We start from the raw sequence: 16,321 nt of genomic DNA, 5'->3' as shown, positions 1-16,321 counted from the left end.
GTTAACGTCGAACTGAAGTTGTTGCATTACATGTGCAGCATCACCCTTCAAACATGAGGGTTTTTTTGTGGGATCCTTTTGTTTTGCAAAGCAGTTTTTTGCATAAGCCCAAACCAGCTGCCAAAGGAGACAATCCTACTCTCCCTGTGACAGTGTCTTCCCAGGAATTTACCTATAATGGGACTGGAGCTTATGTATTGCGTTATCACACGCACGCAGTGGTGCTGCATGACAGATAGACAGAGACAAGCCCAGGACCACAGCAAGAGTAGCTCAAGCCTAAACTGGCTCGAGTCAGTTGTGAAATTGCTGTGTGAAGAGCTAAACTGAAGCATTTGTACTGTTTGACTTCAGAATGTGGTATTTGAGATTGTGAATTGGAAGGCACCATGGTGCAGCTACTTTAATGTGGCCTTGTCTTTGTACTGCAAAGTCCTCTGTGCACTGTCTTCAGCAGCTCAGGTGACTGCATAAGTACATCAAGAAGTACATGTCCTGGATGCCAGCTTTGTGGCAATGCAGGGTTAAATTAAAAGGTGAAATAGTGCATGTCAGCCAAGATAAAGAGTGTTTTGTGACACCAGAAACCCTTTACAAAAAGACCTGAAGGTTCTGCAAATTCAGAGTAGTTTGAAAAGCTGGTTTTAAACTGAAGTCCTATTACAAGGAAAGCACACGTGAAGCTTGCAGGATTGTTTTCAAGATAAATTCTGTATTTGCAGTCTTATCTCTGATCCCTGATTTCTTTAAAATACAACTGACAAGTGGTTTTCAGACATCTTTTTGCAGATACCAATCGGTATCTGTGTTATCAGCATCACTGACAGTTTCACTGTGACCTTTTTGTTCTAAGCTCTGTGACATCCCAGATTGGTGACTAATAATGTGGTTTTTATGTGTTGTTCAGGTTTGGAAATGATGTGCAGCACTTCAAGGTGCTTAGAGATGGGGCTGGCAAGTATTTCCTCTGGGTGGTGAAGTTCAATTCTTTGAACGAGCTGGTAGATTATCACAGATCCACATCTGTCTCCAGGAACCAGCAAATATTTCTCCGGGACATTGAGCAGGTGCCACAGGTAAGAGAAGTGTCTTCATAGAGCACACGTTTAGACTATTGCAGCCACAGTCTGAAGTGGGATTGCAGCTTAGGGATGGAAAGAAGCTGACTGATGTTTTCATGTCTGTGGAAGTGTAGCCTTTAGATCCTGCAGCCAGAATTATCCTGGCAAATAAGGTGGATGTTTGTGCAAAGCCTACCTGGAACTTCCTAGTGTCCAGTTCAGACAAAGCATTATGGTTGCTGCTTGAACAGTTGGCTTATCTGAATGCTTATGGATACTCTTGCAGAAAGATCATCTTATTCCTGTGAATTAAAAGTGGGTTTACTCCTGGTTTAGGACATAGGAAGACAGGAGAGTTCTGTACTGTAGAACTGTACCACTCCATAGCCAGTGAAGGTCCTGGTCTTCCCTGAAGAGGTGGCTACAGCATATGCAACATCTCCAGCTTTCTGCTTTGGATCTAGCCAGTGTTAAGGCGAAACAAAAACCACTCTTAAGGGCCAGCAGAGCAGCTTGTGGATATCTAGCCCTTTGTTTTGTTCCATTTCCCAGGGCAGTCAGAACATTACGTTGCATGTAACAGGACCTTTTGTCAATTCTGAATATATCCTTTTGCTTCCATGTGCAGCATTCTAGTTCTAGCTTGAGAAAAAAGGGGGTGGAATTCATGCTGCTCACCGAGTGCCACGCACACCCTTTGCCACAGTTGGTCTGAATTAACATCTGGCTCTGCACAGTTGGGTCAGTGATGAACAGATGATGAGCAAACAGCTGGCTGAAAACAACAGCCATGAAGATACCTTTCTAACCTCATGGTTTTAAGGATGCAGGTTTATTTGAAATGAACCATTAGCTGTTGCATAGGAACTGAAGTATTTACTGACCAGGGAGAACACTTTGTGACAGGATTTATTGATAGTGGAGAGTTTTAAGGAAAATCTAAATGCTAACATCCAGTTTTTAGGATAAGCTTTGTGTATCACTGTGGTAGGTAGATCAGTAATATTCACACTGTCAGTTGGTCAGCACAGGATGAATAGAATACTATTGTATTGCAGTACATACAGCTTTACAGTAGGTCACGAAGACTGGAAAACACTAGGAAAACATCTGAGTCATCAGCTATCTTTATTTCTGCTCTTTCACAGAAACCTGACTTTTTCAGAGGTCTTCTGTAGACTATGCCTTCCTCTTTTAGCCTCCTGTTACAGATGTTGTAAGCTGGCTTGCAGGGAAACGGAACAGCCCAAATGTTCACTGTTAACCCTGGTGTAGGTTAAACTCCTGCCTGAAGGAGCAGGTTTCTCGAGCACTGTGGATGACTCTCACTTTGTGTCTCTCTTCCTTTCCCCTTCCAGCAACCGACATACGTTCAGGCCCTGTTTGATTTCGATCCCCAAGAGGAAGGAGAGCTGGGCTTCCGACGTGGAGACTTTATCCAAGTCCTTGACAATTCTGACCCCAACTGGTGGAAGGGAGCCTGCCACGGACAGACGGGCATGTTTCCACGCAACTACGTGAACCCAGTGAACCGGAACATCTAGAGATAAATATTAGAGATTATTTAAAGAAACAAGAGAAGCAGTAAATACACATACAGAGCCTAACTGCAGCCAGTGACCTAAAATCACGCGGCGATAAAACCCGAGTCACCTTTCAGCGGGAGGTGACCCTCCTTCACTCAGTACGGAACTTCAGGGGCTGGGGGGGGAAGAGTTCAACTTATACACCAAAAGTTATCCTTAAAAAAGAGAGAGAAAACAATGAAAATAACAAATTTCCTCAGCTGCTCCTGGGTTACCCCCTTCCACCCACTCTTCTTGTTTCCCCCCCCTCCCTCTGTCCATCAGTGCATGAAGTTTTAATGCCATATAAAGTCCTAGCCATGCAGTAAAAGGAAAAGGGAGAAACTCTGCTGGTATTTTCTCTCTCTGCAAACGGTCTTCATTTGACATGAAGGGACATGAGAGAAGAACCAAATCCACAGTCCTGCCTTTAAAACAAAGCAAAAATCATCAGTCTCTGCTTTTGCCTTCAACATTCAGCTCTTCTTGCCTGGGAAAGATGAGGTGTTAATCTTAAGTTTTATTGTCTCTTCTCCTTTGGCACTTTCTTCTGAAGCTCAGCAGCTTCCAAGCAGGGGAAGGGAGAAGAGTTGTGTGGCTTTTTGTTCTTTTCTTTGGAGTCACAGAGCTGCTTTGAGAAACTCCAACATACAACTGAGGGTCTGTTCATGCTGTGCTGACAGCGCTTTTGTTGTGTTCTTTCCTTAAAGGTGTACGGTTGAGCACATTCTGTACTTTTTTCCATAGTGCCTTTCCCTTCTTTTCTTTTTTTATTCTTTTTAAGTTAAAAGGACAGTCCAGAACTACTTTTTTTTTTTTTCCCTGCCTATGTGTAAATAAATACTTTTGGGGGAGGGGTGTGAAGGAGGGTGGTTTTATCAATGCACACTTGAGAGGAATCTACAAGCAAGTGATGGAGCTTTAATCTTAAGATTTGTCTTAACTGTTGAACTTCCCTTCTTCCAAGGAAAGTAAATCAAGGCATTCAAGTGGCAACTTGTGCTGCTCAGAGGTGGGGAGCTGCAACCAGGAGCCTCAAAAGAAGTAAGAGAAAGGGGGGGAAGTTATGACCAGGGAAGATGAGGAAGAATATTTTGGGGAGGGGAGGGTTAAGGGGGGGGGGGGGATTTGAGGAATAATAGTCCTGAGATGTCCTACAAAATGTACATTCCTTTGATGGAAAACTTTATAATGCAGAGAAATCTCAAGAAATAGTGCTTGAAAAGAAAACTTTATGCTCTTAGTGAATGTCTCTACGTGATGCATGTAATCAGCCTGTCTCTTTGGCCTGGATAGGGAATATTTGCAGTCGTGTTGCTCTTGAAATGTGGGGTTGGCATCACTGTTCTCCAGTTTCTCCTCCCTCCTCAGGTCAGTGTTACTGTTGAAGTAGCTCCCATCCCACCCCTCTCCCCATTCACAGCAGGCTGTGTGATGACTGTAACCCCCACCCTGCACCAGAATGGTGTTTTCTGGGGCCATTTGCTCCTCCACCAGAGCAGTGTGACATTAAATTGGAGAGAAAGGAAAGCAACGGAGCCCCACTGCTCTCTGTGCCAATCTTCAGTTGCATTACTTTTCCTTTGGATGGCCTTTTTGGCTCCCTTCACCCCACCAACGAATCCAAACCCTGCAGCAGAGATCTCCTCCTGCCCTGCCTGAGCATGGGCAATCTTGAGTTGGAGGGTGCCTTTTTTTGTACTAAGTGTTACAGACGTTTTCTTCCTGACATGGACTCTGCCTTACACTTCATTTTCCAGCAGATGAAAGAGAGAGCTATCCTGTAGAGTTATTACTTTCTCCCCCTCTCCTTGCTAGCTGTCACTCACTTTCTTCCTTCTTTGTAAAGTGATTGGAAAAGGAATCTATGGCATTCTACACCTGGACCATTTGATTGTTTCCTTATTTTGGAATTGGTGTATATCATGCAGCCTTGCAGACATATGTCTTGTGTGTGTATATATATTAAAAGAAAAAAAAAATCAGTGTTTAAATGAAAAAAAAAAAAAGGCCTATGTACTTAATCCTTTAACTCTGCAGCAGCATTTGGTAGATAGTAATTAACTGTGAATAATAAATATACATTGAATTCTTCACTTGAGCATCTGTCTTATTTCAGTTCACTGACCAAAATAACAATTGATGGAGCTAATGTATACGTTATATCCTATAGGATACTGAATTGCTGTGGGAAGAGGCTGTAAGGTGTGTTCTGGCCTGAAGTACACAGCTTCTGGAGCATTGTATTTTGGTCTCGGCATGCGTGGCTGAATTCATTCCTCTTTCAAGCTGTGTCAGCGCAGAGCTATGTCACTTGGCATGTGGCATTATGAACAGTGAGGAGGGGGGAAAAGTGAGGCACTGGCAAAGGGTGCCCAGAGAAGCTGTGGCTGCCCCATCCCTGGCAGTGTTCAAGGCCAGGTTGGACACAGGGGCTTGGAGCAAGCTGCTCTAGTGGAAGGTGTCCGGGGTTGGAACTGGGTGAGCTTTGAGGTCCCTTCAACCCAAACCAGTCTGTGATGATTTGAATGATGATGTTGGTGCAAGGACCAAAGACCGTGCATCAGCTGAGTGGGTGGGCAGCACTGCAGTATTTCCCCGCTTGCTTTTCTCTACTCTTTTTACCCAACAGCTGGAGTGCTTTGCGGTACAGACTGCACTGTTGTAAGGAGACACACCAGCTGTCTCTGGAGACCTTGCTGAGGGGATGATGGGCACACAACATTGCCATCGCTCAGACCACTCATGAGCTTTTGCCCTGCTCCATCAGTGCCTTGCAGGTCCTTTTCCCTTTGTTGCTGAAGGAGAAGTGCCCGGGTGTGTGACCACGGTGTGCGGCAGCACTGCACGGTCAGCCTCTGCTCATGGGCTGAGTGCTGGTCCATTTTGCAGTCTAATACACACTAGGAAAAGGCCCATTTGGGGGTTTGCCTTGGTTTTGAACAGTTGCTTTTAGTTATTATGCTCAAATCCAAGTATAGTCAAGGAGTTTGTGGTGGAAATGCCTGGATTTTGTTATCCGAAGTTTATTTTTCAGTCAAGTCAATACAGAAATGATGTGGTTTGGAGCTCTGGGTTTTCTTCTAAGGCTGCAGCAGGACAGGGTGGATCAGAACCGTGCTGTTTATAGCTTGGTACCTACTGAAAAGTGTGGAAACCCTTTCTTCCCTTCCACTTTAACGAGGGAAGGAAAACACTTGCTCCTATACGTGACTGTGTACCAAGGCTATAACCGCGCAGGAAGAACCATCAGGAACAAGGCCTGCCTTGTCTCCATGATGTCCTCCCTTCCCACCAGGCGCCGTGCTGCAGGAACCGCCTAAATCCCGGTTCATCCCAATGCCATCCGCCCGTCCTTGGGGGCGCGGGGCCGTGCCCCGAACCGCCGCCCGCCATTTTACCACCGCTGGACTACACGTCCCAGCACCCCCCGCGGCGCGCAGGCGCAGTGCGGCGCCGGGCGGCTGAGGCGGGCCTTGGGCTGAGGGCGGGCTGCGGCCGGGGGCCCTGCACGGGGTTGGGGTTCGGCTCCGTGCTCCCCTCCGGTGCGTGCCGCGGGGCTCAGCGTGTGCCCAGGGGGAGCGGTGTGGGGTTCGGGGGGCTGTGTGAGGGGGTGAGGCTGTGGGACGGAGCGTGTCCGGGGCGGGCTCACCAAAGCCCCTGTTCTCCCGGGCAGGCTGCGGGGGCTCCAGGCAGGCATGGTCGGCTATGACCCCGGCTCCAGCTGCGTCTCCACGGCGGAAGCGGCTGCAGCAGGGTCAGCGTCTGGCTTCGTCACCCGGCTCCTTATCAGTCCCTTGGATGTCATCAAGATCCGGTTCCAGGTAGGGTCCTCACGGCGTGCTCGGGGTGAAGGAGCCCCTTACAGGGCATGGCCTGGGCGAATAGGTCACTTGGGCACCCAGAGAGTGCTAACGCTGCTCCTCGGCCCTCACCTCATGGTGTACAGGTTATGCAAGGTAGCAGGGCTATCCCGTGTCCACTACTATTTATATAACTGAACTGGAGTGTTTGAATGGGACCTTGTGGCTTTTATAGTTTGTTTTCTTTCTCTGTCTTTATGAGTGAATCATCTTCGCTATCTAACTGGATTTCACCATCCTCCCTACTGATTATCTTGTGTTGCACGTGTGGCTTTATTCTTTTAGAGCCCTACATAAACAACATCCCAGTCACCTCTAGGTGTGAGTCCATGGGAGGGCATTGCTTGGCTCTCAGGGCTGTGAATTCCCAAAGGCAATGCTGGAACTTGTTGAGACCTGGTGTGGAATTAGAGCAAACCTTCTCTGTGTTCTCCTCCAGCTTCAGATCGAGCAGCTGTCCTCCAAAAACCCAGGGGCGAAGTACCACAGCATCCTGCAGGCTGCACGCCGCATCTTCCGGGAAGAGGGCTTGGTCGCCTTCTGGAAGGGCCATGTTCCTGCTCAGCTGCTTTCCGTTGGCTATGGAGCTGTTCAGGTGAGGTGACCAGCCATCCCCTGGGCCCAGTGCACATACATAGGACTTGACTTTGCTCCTCTTCAGGCTGGATGCATGCACGTGATGCAGGCAGCTCCAGAGTTGCACTTTACTGATGTAAAGATGTGCAGCTGTATCTTGCTGATGGATAATTCGCAGCCCAGAAAGCCAACCATATCCTGGGCTGCATCAAAAGGAGCATGACCAGCAGGTCGAAGGAGGTGATCCTGCCCCTTTACTCTGCTCTTGTGAGGCCTCACCGTGAGTATTGTGTGCAGTTCTGGTGTCCTCAACATAAAAAGGACATGGAACTGTTGGAACAAGCCCAGAGAAGGGCCACAAGGATGATCAGGGGCTGGAGCACCTCCTGTATGGAGACAGGCTGAGAAAGTTGGGGCTGTTCAGCCTGGAGAAGAGAAGGCTGCGTGGAGACCTCAGAGCAGCTTCCAGTATCTGAAGGGGCCCTATAGGGATGCTGGGGAGGGACTCTTCATTAGGGACTGTAGTGACAGGACAAGGGGTAACGGGTTAAAACTTAACCAGGGGAAGTTTAGATTGGATATAAGGAGGAAATTCTTTTCTGTGAGGGTGGTGAGGCACTGGAATGGGTTGCCCAGGGAGGTTGTGAATGCTCCATCCCTGGCAGTGTTCAAGACCAGGTTGGACGAAGCCTTGGGTGAGATGGCTTAGTGTGAGGTGTCCCTGCCCACGGTAGGGGGTTTGGAACTGGATGATCTTAAGCTCCTTTCCAACCCTAACTATTCTATGATTCTAATTCCTGAGCTTGTTGAAGCTGGAGCACAGATAGAGCAGACCGAGTTCTGTCTGTATCTGCTGTCACAGATAACCCCATTCGTTCCTGACACTTGGCTTACCCATTCATGTTCCAAACCTGTGTAGTGGTTTTGCTTTTGTTCATGTGTCCCTAACAGCTTGTAAGGAAGACATTAGGCTGCTGATGATGTTTTAAACCGCATTGTTATGCTTCATTTGTAACTACTAACAGCACGTTTTGTGAGCAGTGGTTGAAAGAGGAATGCACGGTGTGTCTGTAATATAACAAACACTTTAGGATACACAGAGCACTGAAATGAGCTTTTTCACAGTACGAACTGCAAGACTTAGCACAAATGTCAGAGCACAGACTGTGCTGAGCATTCCCTGGGCTGCTGAGTGGTTTTTACACCTGATTCTTTGAGCACACACATGCTCAGCTGCAAGTTGGGAAGGACTTTTGAAGGACACAGGGAGAAGGTGGTTACAGGCGGTGGGTGGAGCTATCCGGGTGAAATGAGAGAGGAGTGGGAGATCCATGTCACCGATAAGCATTGACTCCTTGACCTGTGTGTGCTTGTTCCTGCCAGTTCATGGTGTTCGAGAACATGACGCGGCTGGCACACAACGTCACCTCCTACGGCGCCCGCGACTCCTTGGTGCACTTCACCTGCGGTGGGCTGTCTGCCTGCACAGCCACTGTGGCAGTGCAGCCTCTTGACACGCTACGCACCCGCTTAGCTGCTCAGGGTGAGCCTAAGGTATGGCTTAGGGATCTGTGTGTGTTTGGGATTATCTTCCATAGCAGTAGCAATATTCCATGTGTGGGAAAATAGGAGGTTTGAAAAGTACATAACGGCCCCGGGGGTTAGCATAAAGAAGCCGGTGCTGTTATTGGGCAGTGTCTGTACTGTTGCCAAGTTATCCTCTGTGCTGTTGACAAAGGTTTCTTAATTATGTTTTGCTGCTCCTGATTCGTGTTTGACCCCTCACAGATGATCCAGAAAGGAGAAACTGTCCTTGCCAGGATAAGTCCATTTTCATCTGCCCTGTTGGCCATTTATAAATACACTCCTCTGTCTGTTGAACATTGTGGTTTTAAACTTTCTACTTGCACAGAGTCGTGTTTAGATAATGATGGGGATGAGACCTGAAACCAGTCACCTTTCACTTGTATTTCGTGTTCTTGTTTATGCAAGAATTGGTCTCCATGCTAATTAGATCTGTAATAACTAGATTTATATGTGTTTGTATCAGAGCCATTAGCCTGCAGTAGACTCACAATACATATTACATGAATTCTGTTGCAGGAGCAAGCAGAGCTGTTAAGAGAAAAATAATCTTGTCTTTGAGGCAAGTGGTCTCTGGCCTCAGCTCTGTGCCTTGTTTCTTCCCCTCAGCACAACTTGCATGTGGGATACAGTGTCAGCCCAGTGCAAAGCTAAGGATCATTAAGTTAGTCTCTGGTAGCCCAGAGGCAGGTTTAGGTTGTCAGCTTATGAGAGTCATAGGGCTGAGCTGAAAATACCGTGTGATATGCAAAATCACTTTGTTCATTGCTTTGTGCTGAAAGTCAGATGTATTTTGGGCACTGGGAAATAACCTGCCCCTTTGTTTGTTGTTTTAAGCCTTTTCCATCAGAGAATCAGCCTCTTCTTTCTTGCCTAGATCTACCAAAACCTTCGCCACGCAGTGGTCACGATGTACCAGACAGAGGGACCTCGGACATTCTATAGAGGTTTGACCCCCACAATCATTGCTGTCTTCCCAAATGCTGGTCTCCAGTTCTCCTTCTACAACATCCTGCAACAGGTTTCTGAATGGGTGATTCCAGCTGAAGGAAAGAAAGGAGGTAGGCACCTGGGACAGTGATGTCTGATGATGGGGGAGAGAAAGGATGAAGGCTACTTTGGGAGACTGACATAAGCTCAGTTTTCTGTCCTGTCAACCTTTTCAATGTAAAATTGCCTCAATTGCCCATCTCTCATTCTTACCCCTGCACAGATAGTGCCAAAGTAAGTACAGTGAAGTTTACAGACAGTTTACAGTGAAGTTTACAGACAGCTCCTGTTATGGAATAACCATGATGGAAATGTGGATGGATGGGAAAGTGATGTGTCACAGACTCGAATACTCCTTCTCGAGCTGTGTCACATTACTGATCCCATGGGAAGACAGTAACGTGTCTGTTCCATTAGTTTCTATTCAATTCCTCCGTTCCTTTAGTGCTATGGGGGTGGGACTCTTGGATTTCCTCAGGAAATCTGCCTGAGTTTCCAGTCCAGCTGTTCCAGAAGAGGATTCGTTCAGCCTCATTTAAAACTGCCAAGCTCTTGACCTGATATTTTTATGATGCTTCCTAGCTCCCTTATAAGAGAATCTCATCCTGATGCAGCCTTTCACCTTGACAGTTTTAGGTACTGGTGCCTCCTTGGGAAAGAGTGTATGCAGGATCAGCATGTTCTTATTCCTGGATGGAATTTCTTCAGTAGAGGATCTAGACTTTCCAAGATCATGTCTGCATGTTTAGTTTTAGATGGCAGAGGCTGATGGTGATTGTGTGCTGGGAACTTAGGTTTGTCAGGAAGAAGTCTAATGCCCCAAAACTCACTTCTCACAAGCCTCTGAACTCATCAGGCAATGCCAGCTTGTGACTTAATCCAGTCCAGAATAAGTCAGAGCAGTCAGGACTGCAAGATTTCCAGTGACTGGGCTTTTACTGGGGCAGGAAAGCTTCATCCACTAGTGGCAGGTTCTCTGGTGACTGGGGTTTTTTGTGTTAAGCCACTTGGCAGAGCAGAGCAAGATGAGTGCAATGAACCAAGATGAGCTGTTACACTCTGGCCCCAGAAGACATTGCAGGCCAGATGTAGAGATGTAGATTGAGGTTCTGTGGCCCACAAAAAGGGCCTTTTTGACCTTCTTGTGCAAAGAGATCTTTAACTGAAGTCTCATGATCTTTAATGCAAACTCCCTGCTAATCCTCTTTTCCCCTCCTGTCTCCCCTTTCTGCTTCTCAGGCAACGTTAAAAACCTTGTTTGTGGCAGCTGTGCTGGAATCATCAGCAAAACCCTCACTTACCCCTTCGACTTGTTCAAGAAGCGACTGCAAGTGCGTGGCTTTGAGCAGGCCCGGGCAGCCTTTGGGCAGGTGAAAAATGTAGGAATTCCCTGATTTTTAAGAGTATGGATTTGTGAGATAATCCAGGGCCAGCCCACCAATGATGATTCGCCAGTGGTACCTCTTGTGTTCGTATTTGGGTTAGGAGTTCCTCGTGAACTTGCTCTTGCCCATCTCCGTCTGTTGGTTGTCTTGAAGCTGGGGATCATTGAAGCAGGAAACGGGGTTGGTATACTTAGTTTCTAGTTGCAGCTTGGTAATTCTGATTCAGGACTGCATTCCTAGCAGAGGATGACACTGGCTTTATGCTGGGATCACCTGGCTGTCAGGATCCTCTTCTGCAGTTAATATTTTGACACAAGGAATAGGCACCAAGTGTTCAGCATATGTCTTATGTACCAGAACATCCTGAAATTCAAAGGACATTAAATACCTCTGGTGTTCTTTAGCACCTTCCTCTGTGCTCTGTTTGTCTTACAGTGTATTTCACTTTGAAATAATGCTGTAAGACAAATACAGATCCTTCAAGTAACTCTCTCTTTCTTCACATGACATGTGGAAAATGTCTTTTTTTCCTTCAAATTCCTTGGATCTGAGAAGCAGATCAGTCTGTACCGCAAGAAACTCAGAGATAAGAACTTGAAGTCTTAACCCATTGCATTGGATGCTTTTCCAGTAAGGTTCAGAAGTTGTTCTTAGCGCTGATGTGTCACAAGATGTTAAAACTTCCCTGGGACACGATGACATGCGGATGGCTATTTTTGAGGCTTGTGTTTTCTTTCTGTCAGGAAACTGGAAAAGTCCCTTTTTAGAGAGTGAAAGAGATGGAAAACAGCAGCACAACCTGAAATAACCACTGCATAAACTTGTACCATGAATAATACTTGTGGTTGCAGCATGAAGATTTTAGGGGCACTCAATTAGAATGATCTGCATAAGTCATTGCTGATGCAAAACACATGGCTTTCTTCCACCCCACTTGCTACGGACTGGCTCTCAAATCATTTCATTATAATAGCCAGAAAGGCATTTCATTATAATAGCAGAAAAACATCCCATTTTTGTGGGATATTTGGGGATCTCAGTGTTCTTTTCCAGGTAAAGTTGTCCTGGAGTTTCCTTATTTAACCTTTTTGCCATCTCTCTCCCAGGTGCGGGTGTACAGCGGTCTCCTGGACTGCATAAGGCAGATCATGCGAGAGGAGGGCCCGAGTGGATTCTTTAAGGGCCTCTCACCCAGCTTGCTGAAGGCTGCTGTCTCTACTGGCCTTACCTTCTTCTGGTATGAGCTGTTCTGCAGCCTCCTGTGCTCCCTGAAGACTGCCGATAGCATTGCAAGGAAGGAACGCTGAAAGGGTCATGTCTGTGGCTACCTGAGGCCCTCCTAGAGGAGGGGAAACTGATGGGCTTTGCTCTGTCATGAGCACGTTGGGAATGTCAGAGTTCCCAGAGCTCCATCAGCCTGTAGGAAATCACCTCCTGGGACCAAGCAGAAGGAGAAGGCAGCTGCAGTTCTGCTGAAGACACTGAACTGCTTTGCTGGAAGCTGTTCAACTGAGCACTTTTTTCCTCTGTTTCCTCTAATATCAGCACGCATTTAGTGGAGAGAGGGGGGAACCAAAGCAGAAAACTACCTGCTGTAAAGAGGCACCTGCTGAAGCGGGTGTATTCCTGTGCTTGCCCTGGATCACAAATTGGGATCCTGGTGTAGCTGGTGCTGCTTATCCAACCTAACACCACTTCCTATGGCTACATCCGCACAGCTGTGTTTCCTTGCTCTCTGGACTGCTGTTTGCACTGTGTTCTTTCCTTGGTGTAGCACAGGCAGCTCTGCTGCTGTTGTGAAGTCAACTCAAACCTTCTTAGTGTCACAGAACCTCAGTTTTCCTTTTCTTTGCTGCCAGCTGCTGCTTCTTGCTTACCACTTGAATCAGCCACCTGAAACACAGCATTTTCTGGTGGATCACACCCAGACTTGCTCTTTTAACTCTGATGAGCTTGATTGTATCCAAAGTGCCCATTTCTCTTCTTGCACGTCTTACCACACATCGCTTGGGGTTCTGCATTGCCTCAGTCACACTTTTTCAGTTCAATCTGCAGATTAAGAACTCCTCTCTAAGGGAATTCAACGCACAAGCCCTATTCTTTAGGGTTCTTTGCTTCAATGCAGTGAGTAACCAAATGCTGTGTAGAGTTCTAGAAATATTTAAGTGGGAATAATGAAGGAAAAGTCCTGTGGAAACTAGTAAATACCTATTATTATTATTATTATTATTTAATACCACCTTTGAATGTTTCCAGCAAGTGTATCTGCTGAAAACCTTTCTGAATCTCACTCCTCCTGTGGTGCTAATAGCTGAAAGTGTTTTGACAAGCTAAGCTGAAGTGAAAGGACTGAGCATCAGATGGAAATTGCTTGGCTCAGAATGGTGTTTGACAAGGAAAGGGTGATGGAATTAGAGCCTGGGAAGTGATGTTCTGCAGTTTCAGAGGTTTTAGGGATGCTTTGAAAACCCAACAAAACAACGACCCAGCAGCTCTGATTTACGTAACAGGGAAAAGAGGGAAATTGCTTTCTTCCTCCTCTTTCACTGTTTTTCCAGGCTGAGCAGGGTGTGGTTGGACCAGTTACAGAATGCAGACTCTGAGGAAGAGCTGCTGTGATACAAAAGCCTGTCAGTCATCTGGTGAGAGGTGGATGGGGCAGAGCACTGCTGTTATTTAGAGGATGGTTTGATAGCTCTTCTCTTCATGCAGAGCTTCCCATGGCTCTTTTGCAGTATCCAGGGTGTTAATCCTAGATGTTGGCCACATTCCAACGTGACCAGTTCCATTCTTCTGATGCAACTTCTGGCAATTTTGAGCATATCAGCATTGCTCCCTTATCCTGTGCTATTGTGAGAGGCTGGTTCTGAAGAGCAGCTGTTTCACTGGTATCTGAGGTAGCCAGAGAGATTCCTTGCAAGCCCAGGCCAAATAACTTGGTGTCTGCTGTGGTTTGAGATGTTGGAGTGTGAAGTGGCTGTTTGCAGGTGACTTTGAGAACTGTTTGAATTTAAATCCACTGAGCAGTGGTGGTGGCAGGCAGGAGGCTCATACAGGAGCGTTAAAGAGGGAGTATTAGCTGCATGTACTCCAAAAATGCGTAGTTTTGCTTATTGGAGTTAGTACAAAGAATGTGGAGTAAAGTGTCTCAAAGTGCCTCAATCTGAGTGGCATTTTCCTGTGTTATTTAAGCTGAGATTCCCCCCAAATCTTAACTATATTTTGCCTTTGTTTCTTGTTCATCTCTTGTTCTTGGAAAGACATCACAGCCAGTGATGGACTTACCCTCATGCCATCCTTCCAATGAGAGAAACATCTCATTGTGAAGCAGAGTCAGACAGGCTGGGATTGTTACTGGCTTTTGGCTGCTGGTACAGAGGAATGCTGTCATGGGTAGCAGGGACAGGACTGGCCACAGCAGGTTTCTGTGCTCTCTTAGGCTCCCATAGGAAATCAGGCCTCATCCATCCTGTGTAAACCTTACAAGACTCTTTTGTTTTTCACTTTATATCAAAGAGCTGCTGTTAAACTGCACAAAATAGGGGGAAACTGGTGAGGACTCGGCAGTGGGAATTGCAGCCTCTGGAAGGGGGGGGGGGGGAGTTGCTTTGGTTGTCATAGGGGTAAAGAATAAAGACTGCGGAGACAGTGCTCCTTGAGTGTTCTGTGGAGCTTAAGGTGATGCAGCTCTAGGGGCATGTAACTTGGCTGCTGTGCATGGAGAGCAGCAGTGGAGGGTGCAGAGGAGCTTTTCCTTCTGGGATAGTTTTTTCCTCCACTGCATTAAATACACTTGCTTCCATCCAACAGATGGCAAAGGTGGAGTTGAAGCTGCCAGTCTGTGGAAGAGACACTCCTGGTCAGGAGCTTCAGCACACAGCCTGGTTTGTTGTTTTCTCTTTGGGAATGACTGATTTAGCACTAGGAGGACAGGTCTTACTTGTGATGCTGATTGAAGCCATTTCCTTGAATTTGAGGAGCAGGAGATAGGAGAGATCTGCAGTCACCTTGTTCTCTGTTATGGGGGACAGATCTGCTCTCAGATACTCCACAGGGTGAGTGACTTGCTGTCAATCTGTGCCAGGTTTTTCCCATTGGGATGGCTGGGATTTCCCTCTGATGTCATCCTTTCAGGGGGATCTGCGTTGCCTGTGATTGTGTTAGCTTTCTAATAGTGCCTTACACCATCAGAACATCCAAAAGGACTTCAGCAGGGAAGGCCCAGCTGTGCTGTGGTTGTTGCTCTTAGCTGGCCTCAGGCAGGAGGACGCAGACGCACAAGTTCTGTGATGGACACAGTGTCCTCCAACAGTGAGTCCTGGGACACTGTTCTTGGAATGCTCCTCCAGAGGGTGGTTTGTGAAAAGAAATGGATGTTTGACAGTCAGGCTTGGAATAGATAGTTCTTAGTTTGGGTTTAAGTTTCTCATGTGATGTAGTTGGATTGTCTGAGGTGTTTTGTTGTGTTTCCTGAGTGGATCTGTTGCAGCTGCTGTTGGAAGGTGTCCGAGCACAATGTGTGCTACCTTTGAGGCAAGGTACAGTAAATACTTTGTTATGCTCCCGTCTGGCTACAGTTCCTTTATTCCTTCCCTCCTGAATATTCGGGTGGATCCCATAGGATCGCTGTGCCCCCCTCCTGCCCTGGGGGAGGACAGCCAGGCCATGGTGCGGGGCAGTAGGAAGGTGTGGTTTTCCTTCCCCATCACTGGCTCCTGGGAGCCATCCCATCCCCTCTGTGATAATGGGGTGATGCTTTGGGTATAGCTGCACCCAGGGGGATCAGTGGAGTGGGATCTCCAGCCCAGTCCCACCTCTGTGCCCCAGAGGGTCAAGCGGAAGCTCATGGGTGGGAGCCCCACACCGTGGTGGATGAGTCCTGGCTTGGTCTGTACCGAGCCGGAAAGTTCCCAAACCACTCATTCTGGTTTCCTGAGCTGTTCCTGGCTGCTCTGCTCCTGTCTAAGTGCTGCCGAGCCTTCCCCTTGAGGAGGTGACACAGTTGGGAGTGAAGCGATGAGGATGCTCCCGTTGCAGTGAGTTGCTTTAAAGCCTCTCCCCTCATATTTTCCCCATGTGTTTTTCCACAGCCGGGGGGAGCGGACTGACCGCGGCTCGCAGCGGGACAGCTGCGGGGGCCCGGGCGGTGCTCCCGACGTGGGACCGGGACACACCGGGAAGTGCGGCCGGGGGGGAGCCGCGGTGCCCCGGAGCTCGCAGGCGGTGGCGCTGCGGCGGCGGCCGCGTCTCGCCCGGCCCGGCCCGGCCCGGCCCTCCCCCGGCTCGGGCGAGGAAAT

General features: G+C 47.6%; 2 protein-coding genes across 3 annotated transcripts in view; both read left to right on the top strand.

Moving 5' to 3' along the window:
* Window positions 1-4,722, top strand: part of GRB2 (growth factor receptor bound protein 2) — a 58,642-nt gene extending 53,920 nt beyond the window's left edge. For both annotated transcript variants that reach the window (XM_061455545.1, XM_061455544.1), the window contains 2 exons: window positions 908-1,076; window positions 2,420-4,722. In XM_061455545.1, coding sequence (XP_061311529.1) covers window positions 908-1,076; window positions 2,420-2,605 — 355 coding nt within the window. In that variant the 3' untranslated portion in view covers window positions 2,606-4,722. The remainder of the gene's footprint in view (window positions 1-907; window positions 1,077-2,419) is intronic.
* A 1,567-nt stretch (window positions 4,723-6,289) lies between these two features.
* SLC25A19 (solute carrier family 25 member 19) lies at window positions 6,290-14,655 on the top strand. Its single transcript, XM_061455530.1, has 6 exons — window positions 6,290-6,450; window positions 6,929-7,084; window positions 8,449-8,619; window positions 9,527-9,710; window positions 10,879-11,009; window positions 12,131-14,655. Exons 1-6 carry the CDS (start codon window positions 6,325-6,327, stop codon window positions 12,329-12,331), a joined length of 969 nt encoding a protein of 322 aa, XP_061311514.1. The 5' UTR covers window positions 6,290-6,324; the 3' UTR covers window positions 12,332-14,655.
* The last annotated feature ends 1,666 nt before the right edge of the window (window positions 14,656-16,321 follow it).

The sequence above is a fragment of the Pezoporus flaviventris genome, unplaced genomic scaffold, assembly GCF_033815535.1.
Source record: "Pezoporus flaviventris isolate CSIRO_AGI_PZ_B2104156 unplaced genomic scaffold, CSIRO_AGI_Pfla_v1 ptg000020l, whole genome shotgun sequence".
Classification (NCBI taxonomy): Eukaryota; Metazoa; Chordata; class Aves; order Psittaciformes; family Psittacidae; genus Pezoporus; species Pezoporus flaviventris.
The sequence above is the reverse complement of the archived record's forward strand: the minus strand, read 5'-3'. Positions and strand labels throughout refer to the sequence as shown.

Bases quoted from the DNA above. Each gene is read 5' to 3' on its own strand.
- SLC25A19 (XM_061455530.1), top strand. From the start codon at position 6,325: ATGGTCGGCTATGACCCCGGCTCCAGCTGCGTCTCCACGGCGGAAGCG. The intron at 8,620-9,526 runs GTATGGCTTAGG...TTTCTTGCCTAG, and splicing joins CTGCTCAGGGTGAGCCTAAG to ATCTACCAAAACCTTCGCCA. The intron at 11,010-12,130 runs GTGAAAAATGTA...TCTCTCTCCCAG, and splicing joins CCCGGGCAGCCTTTGGGCAG to GTGCGGGTGTACAGCGGTCT.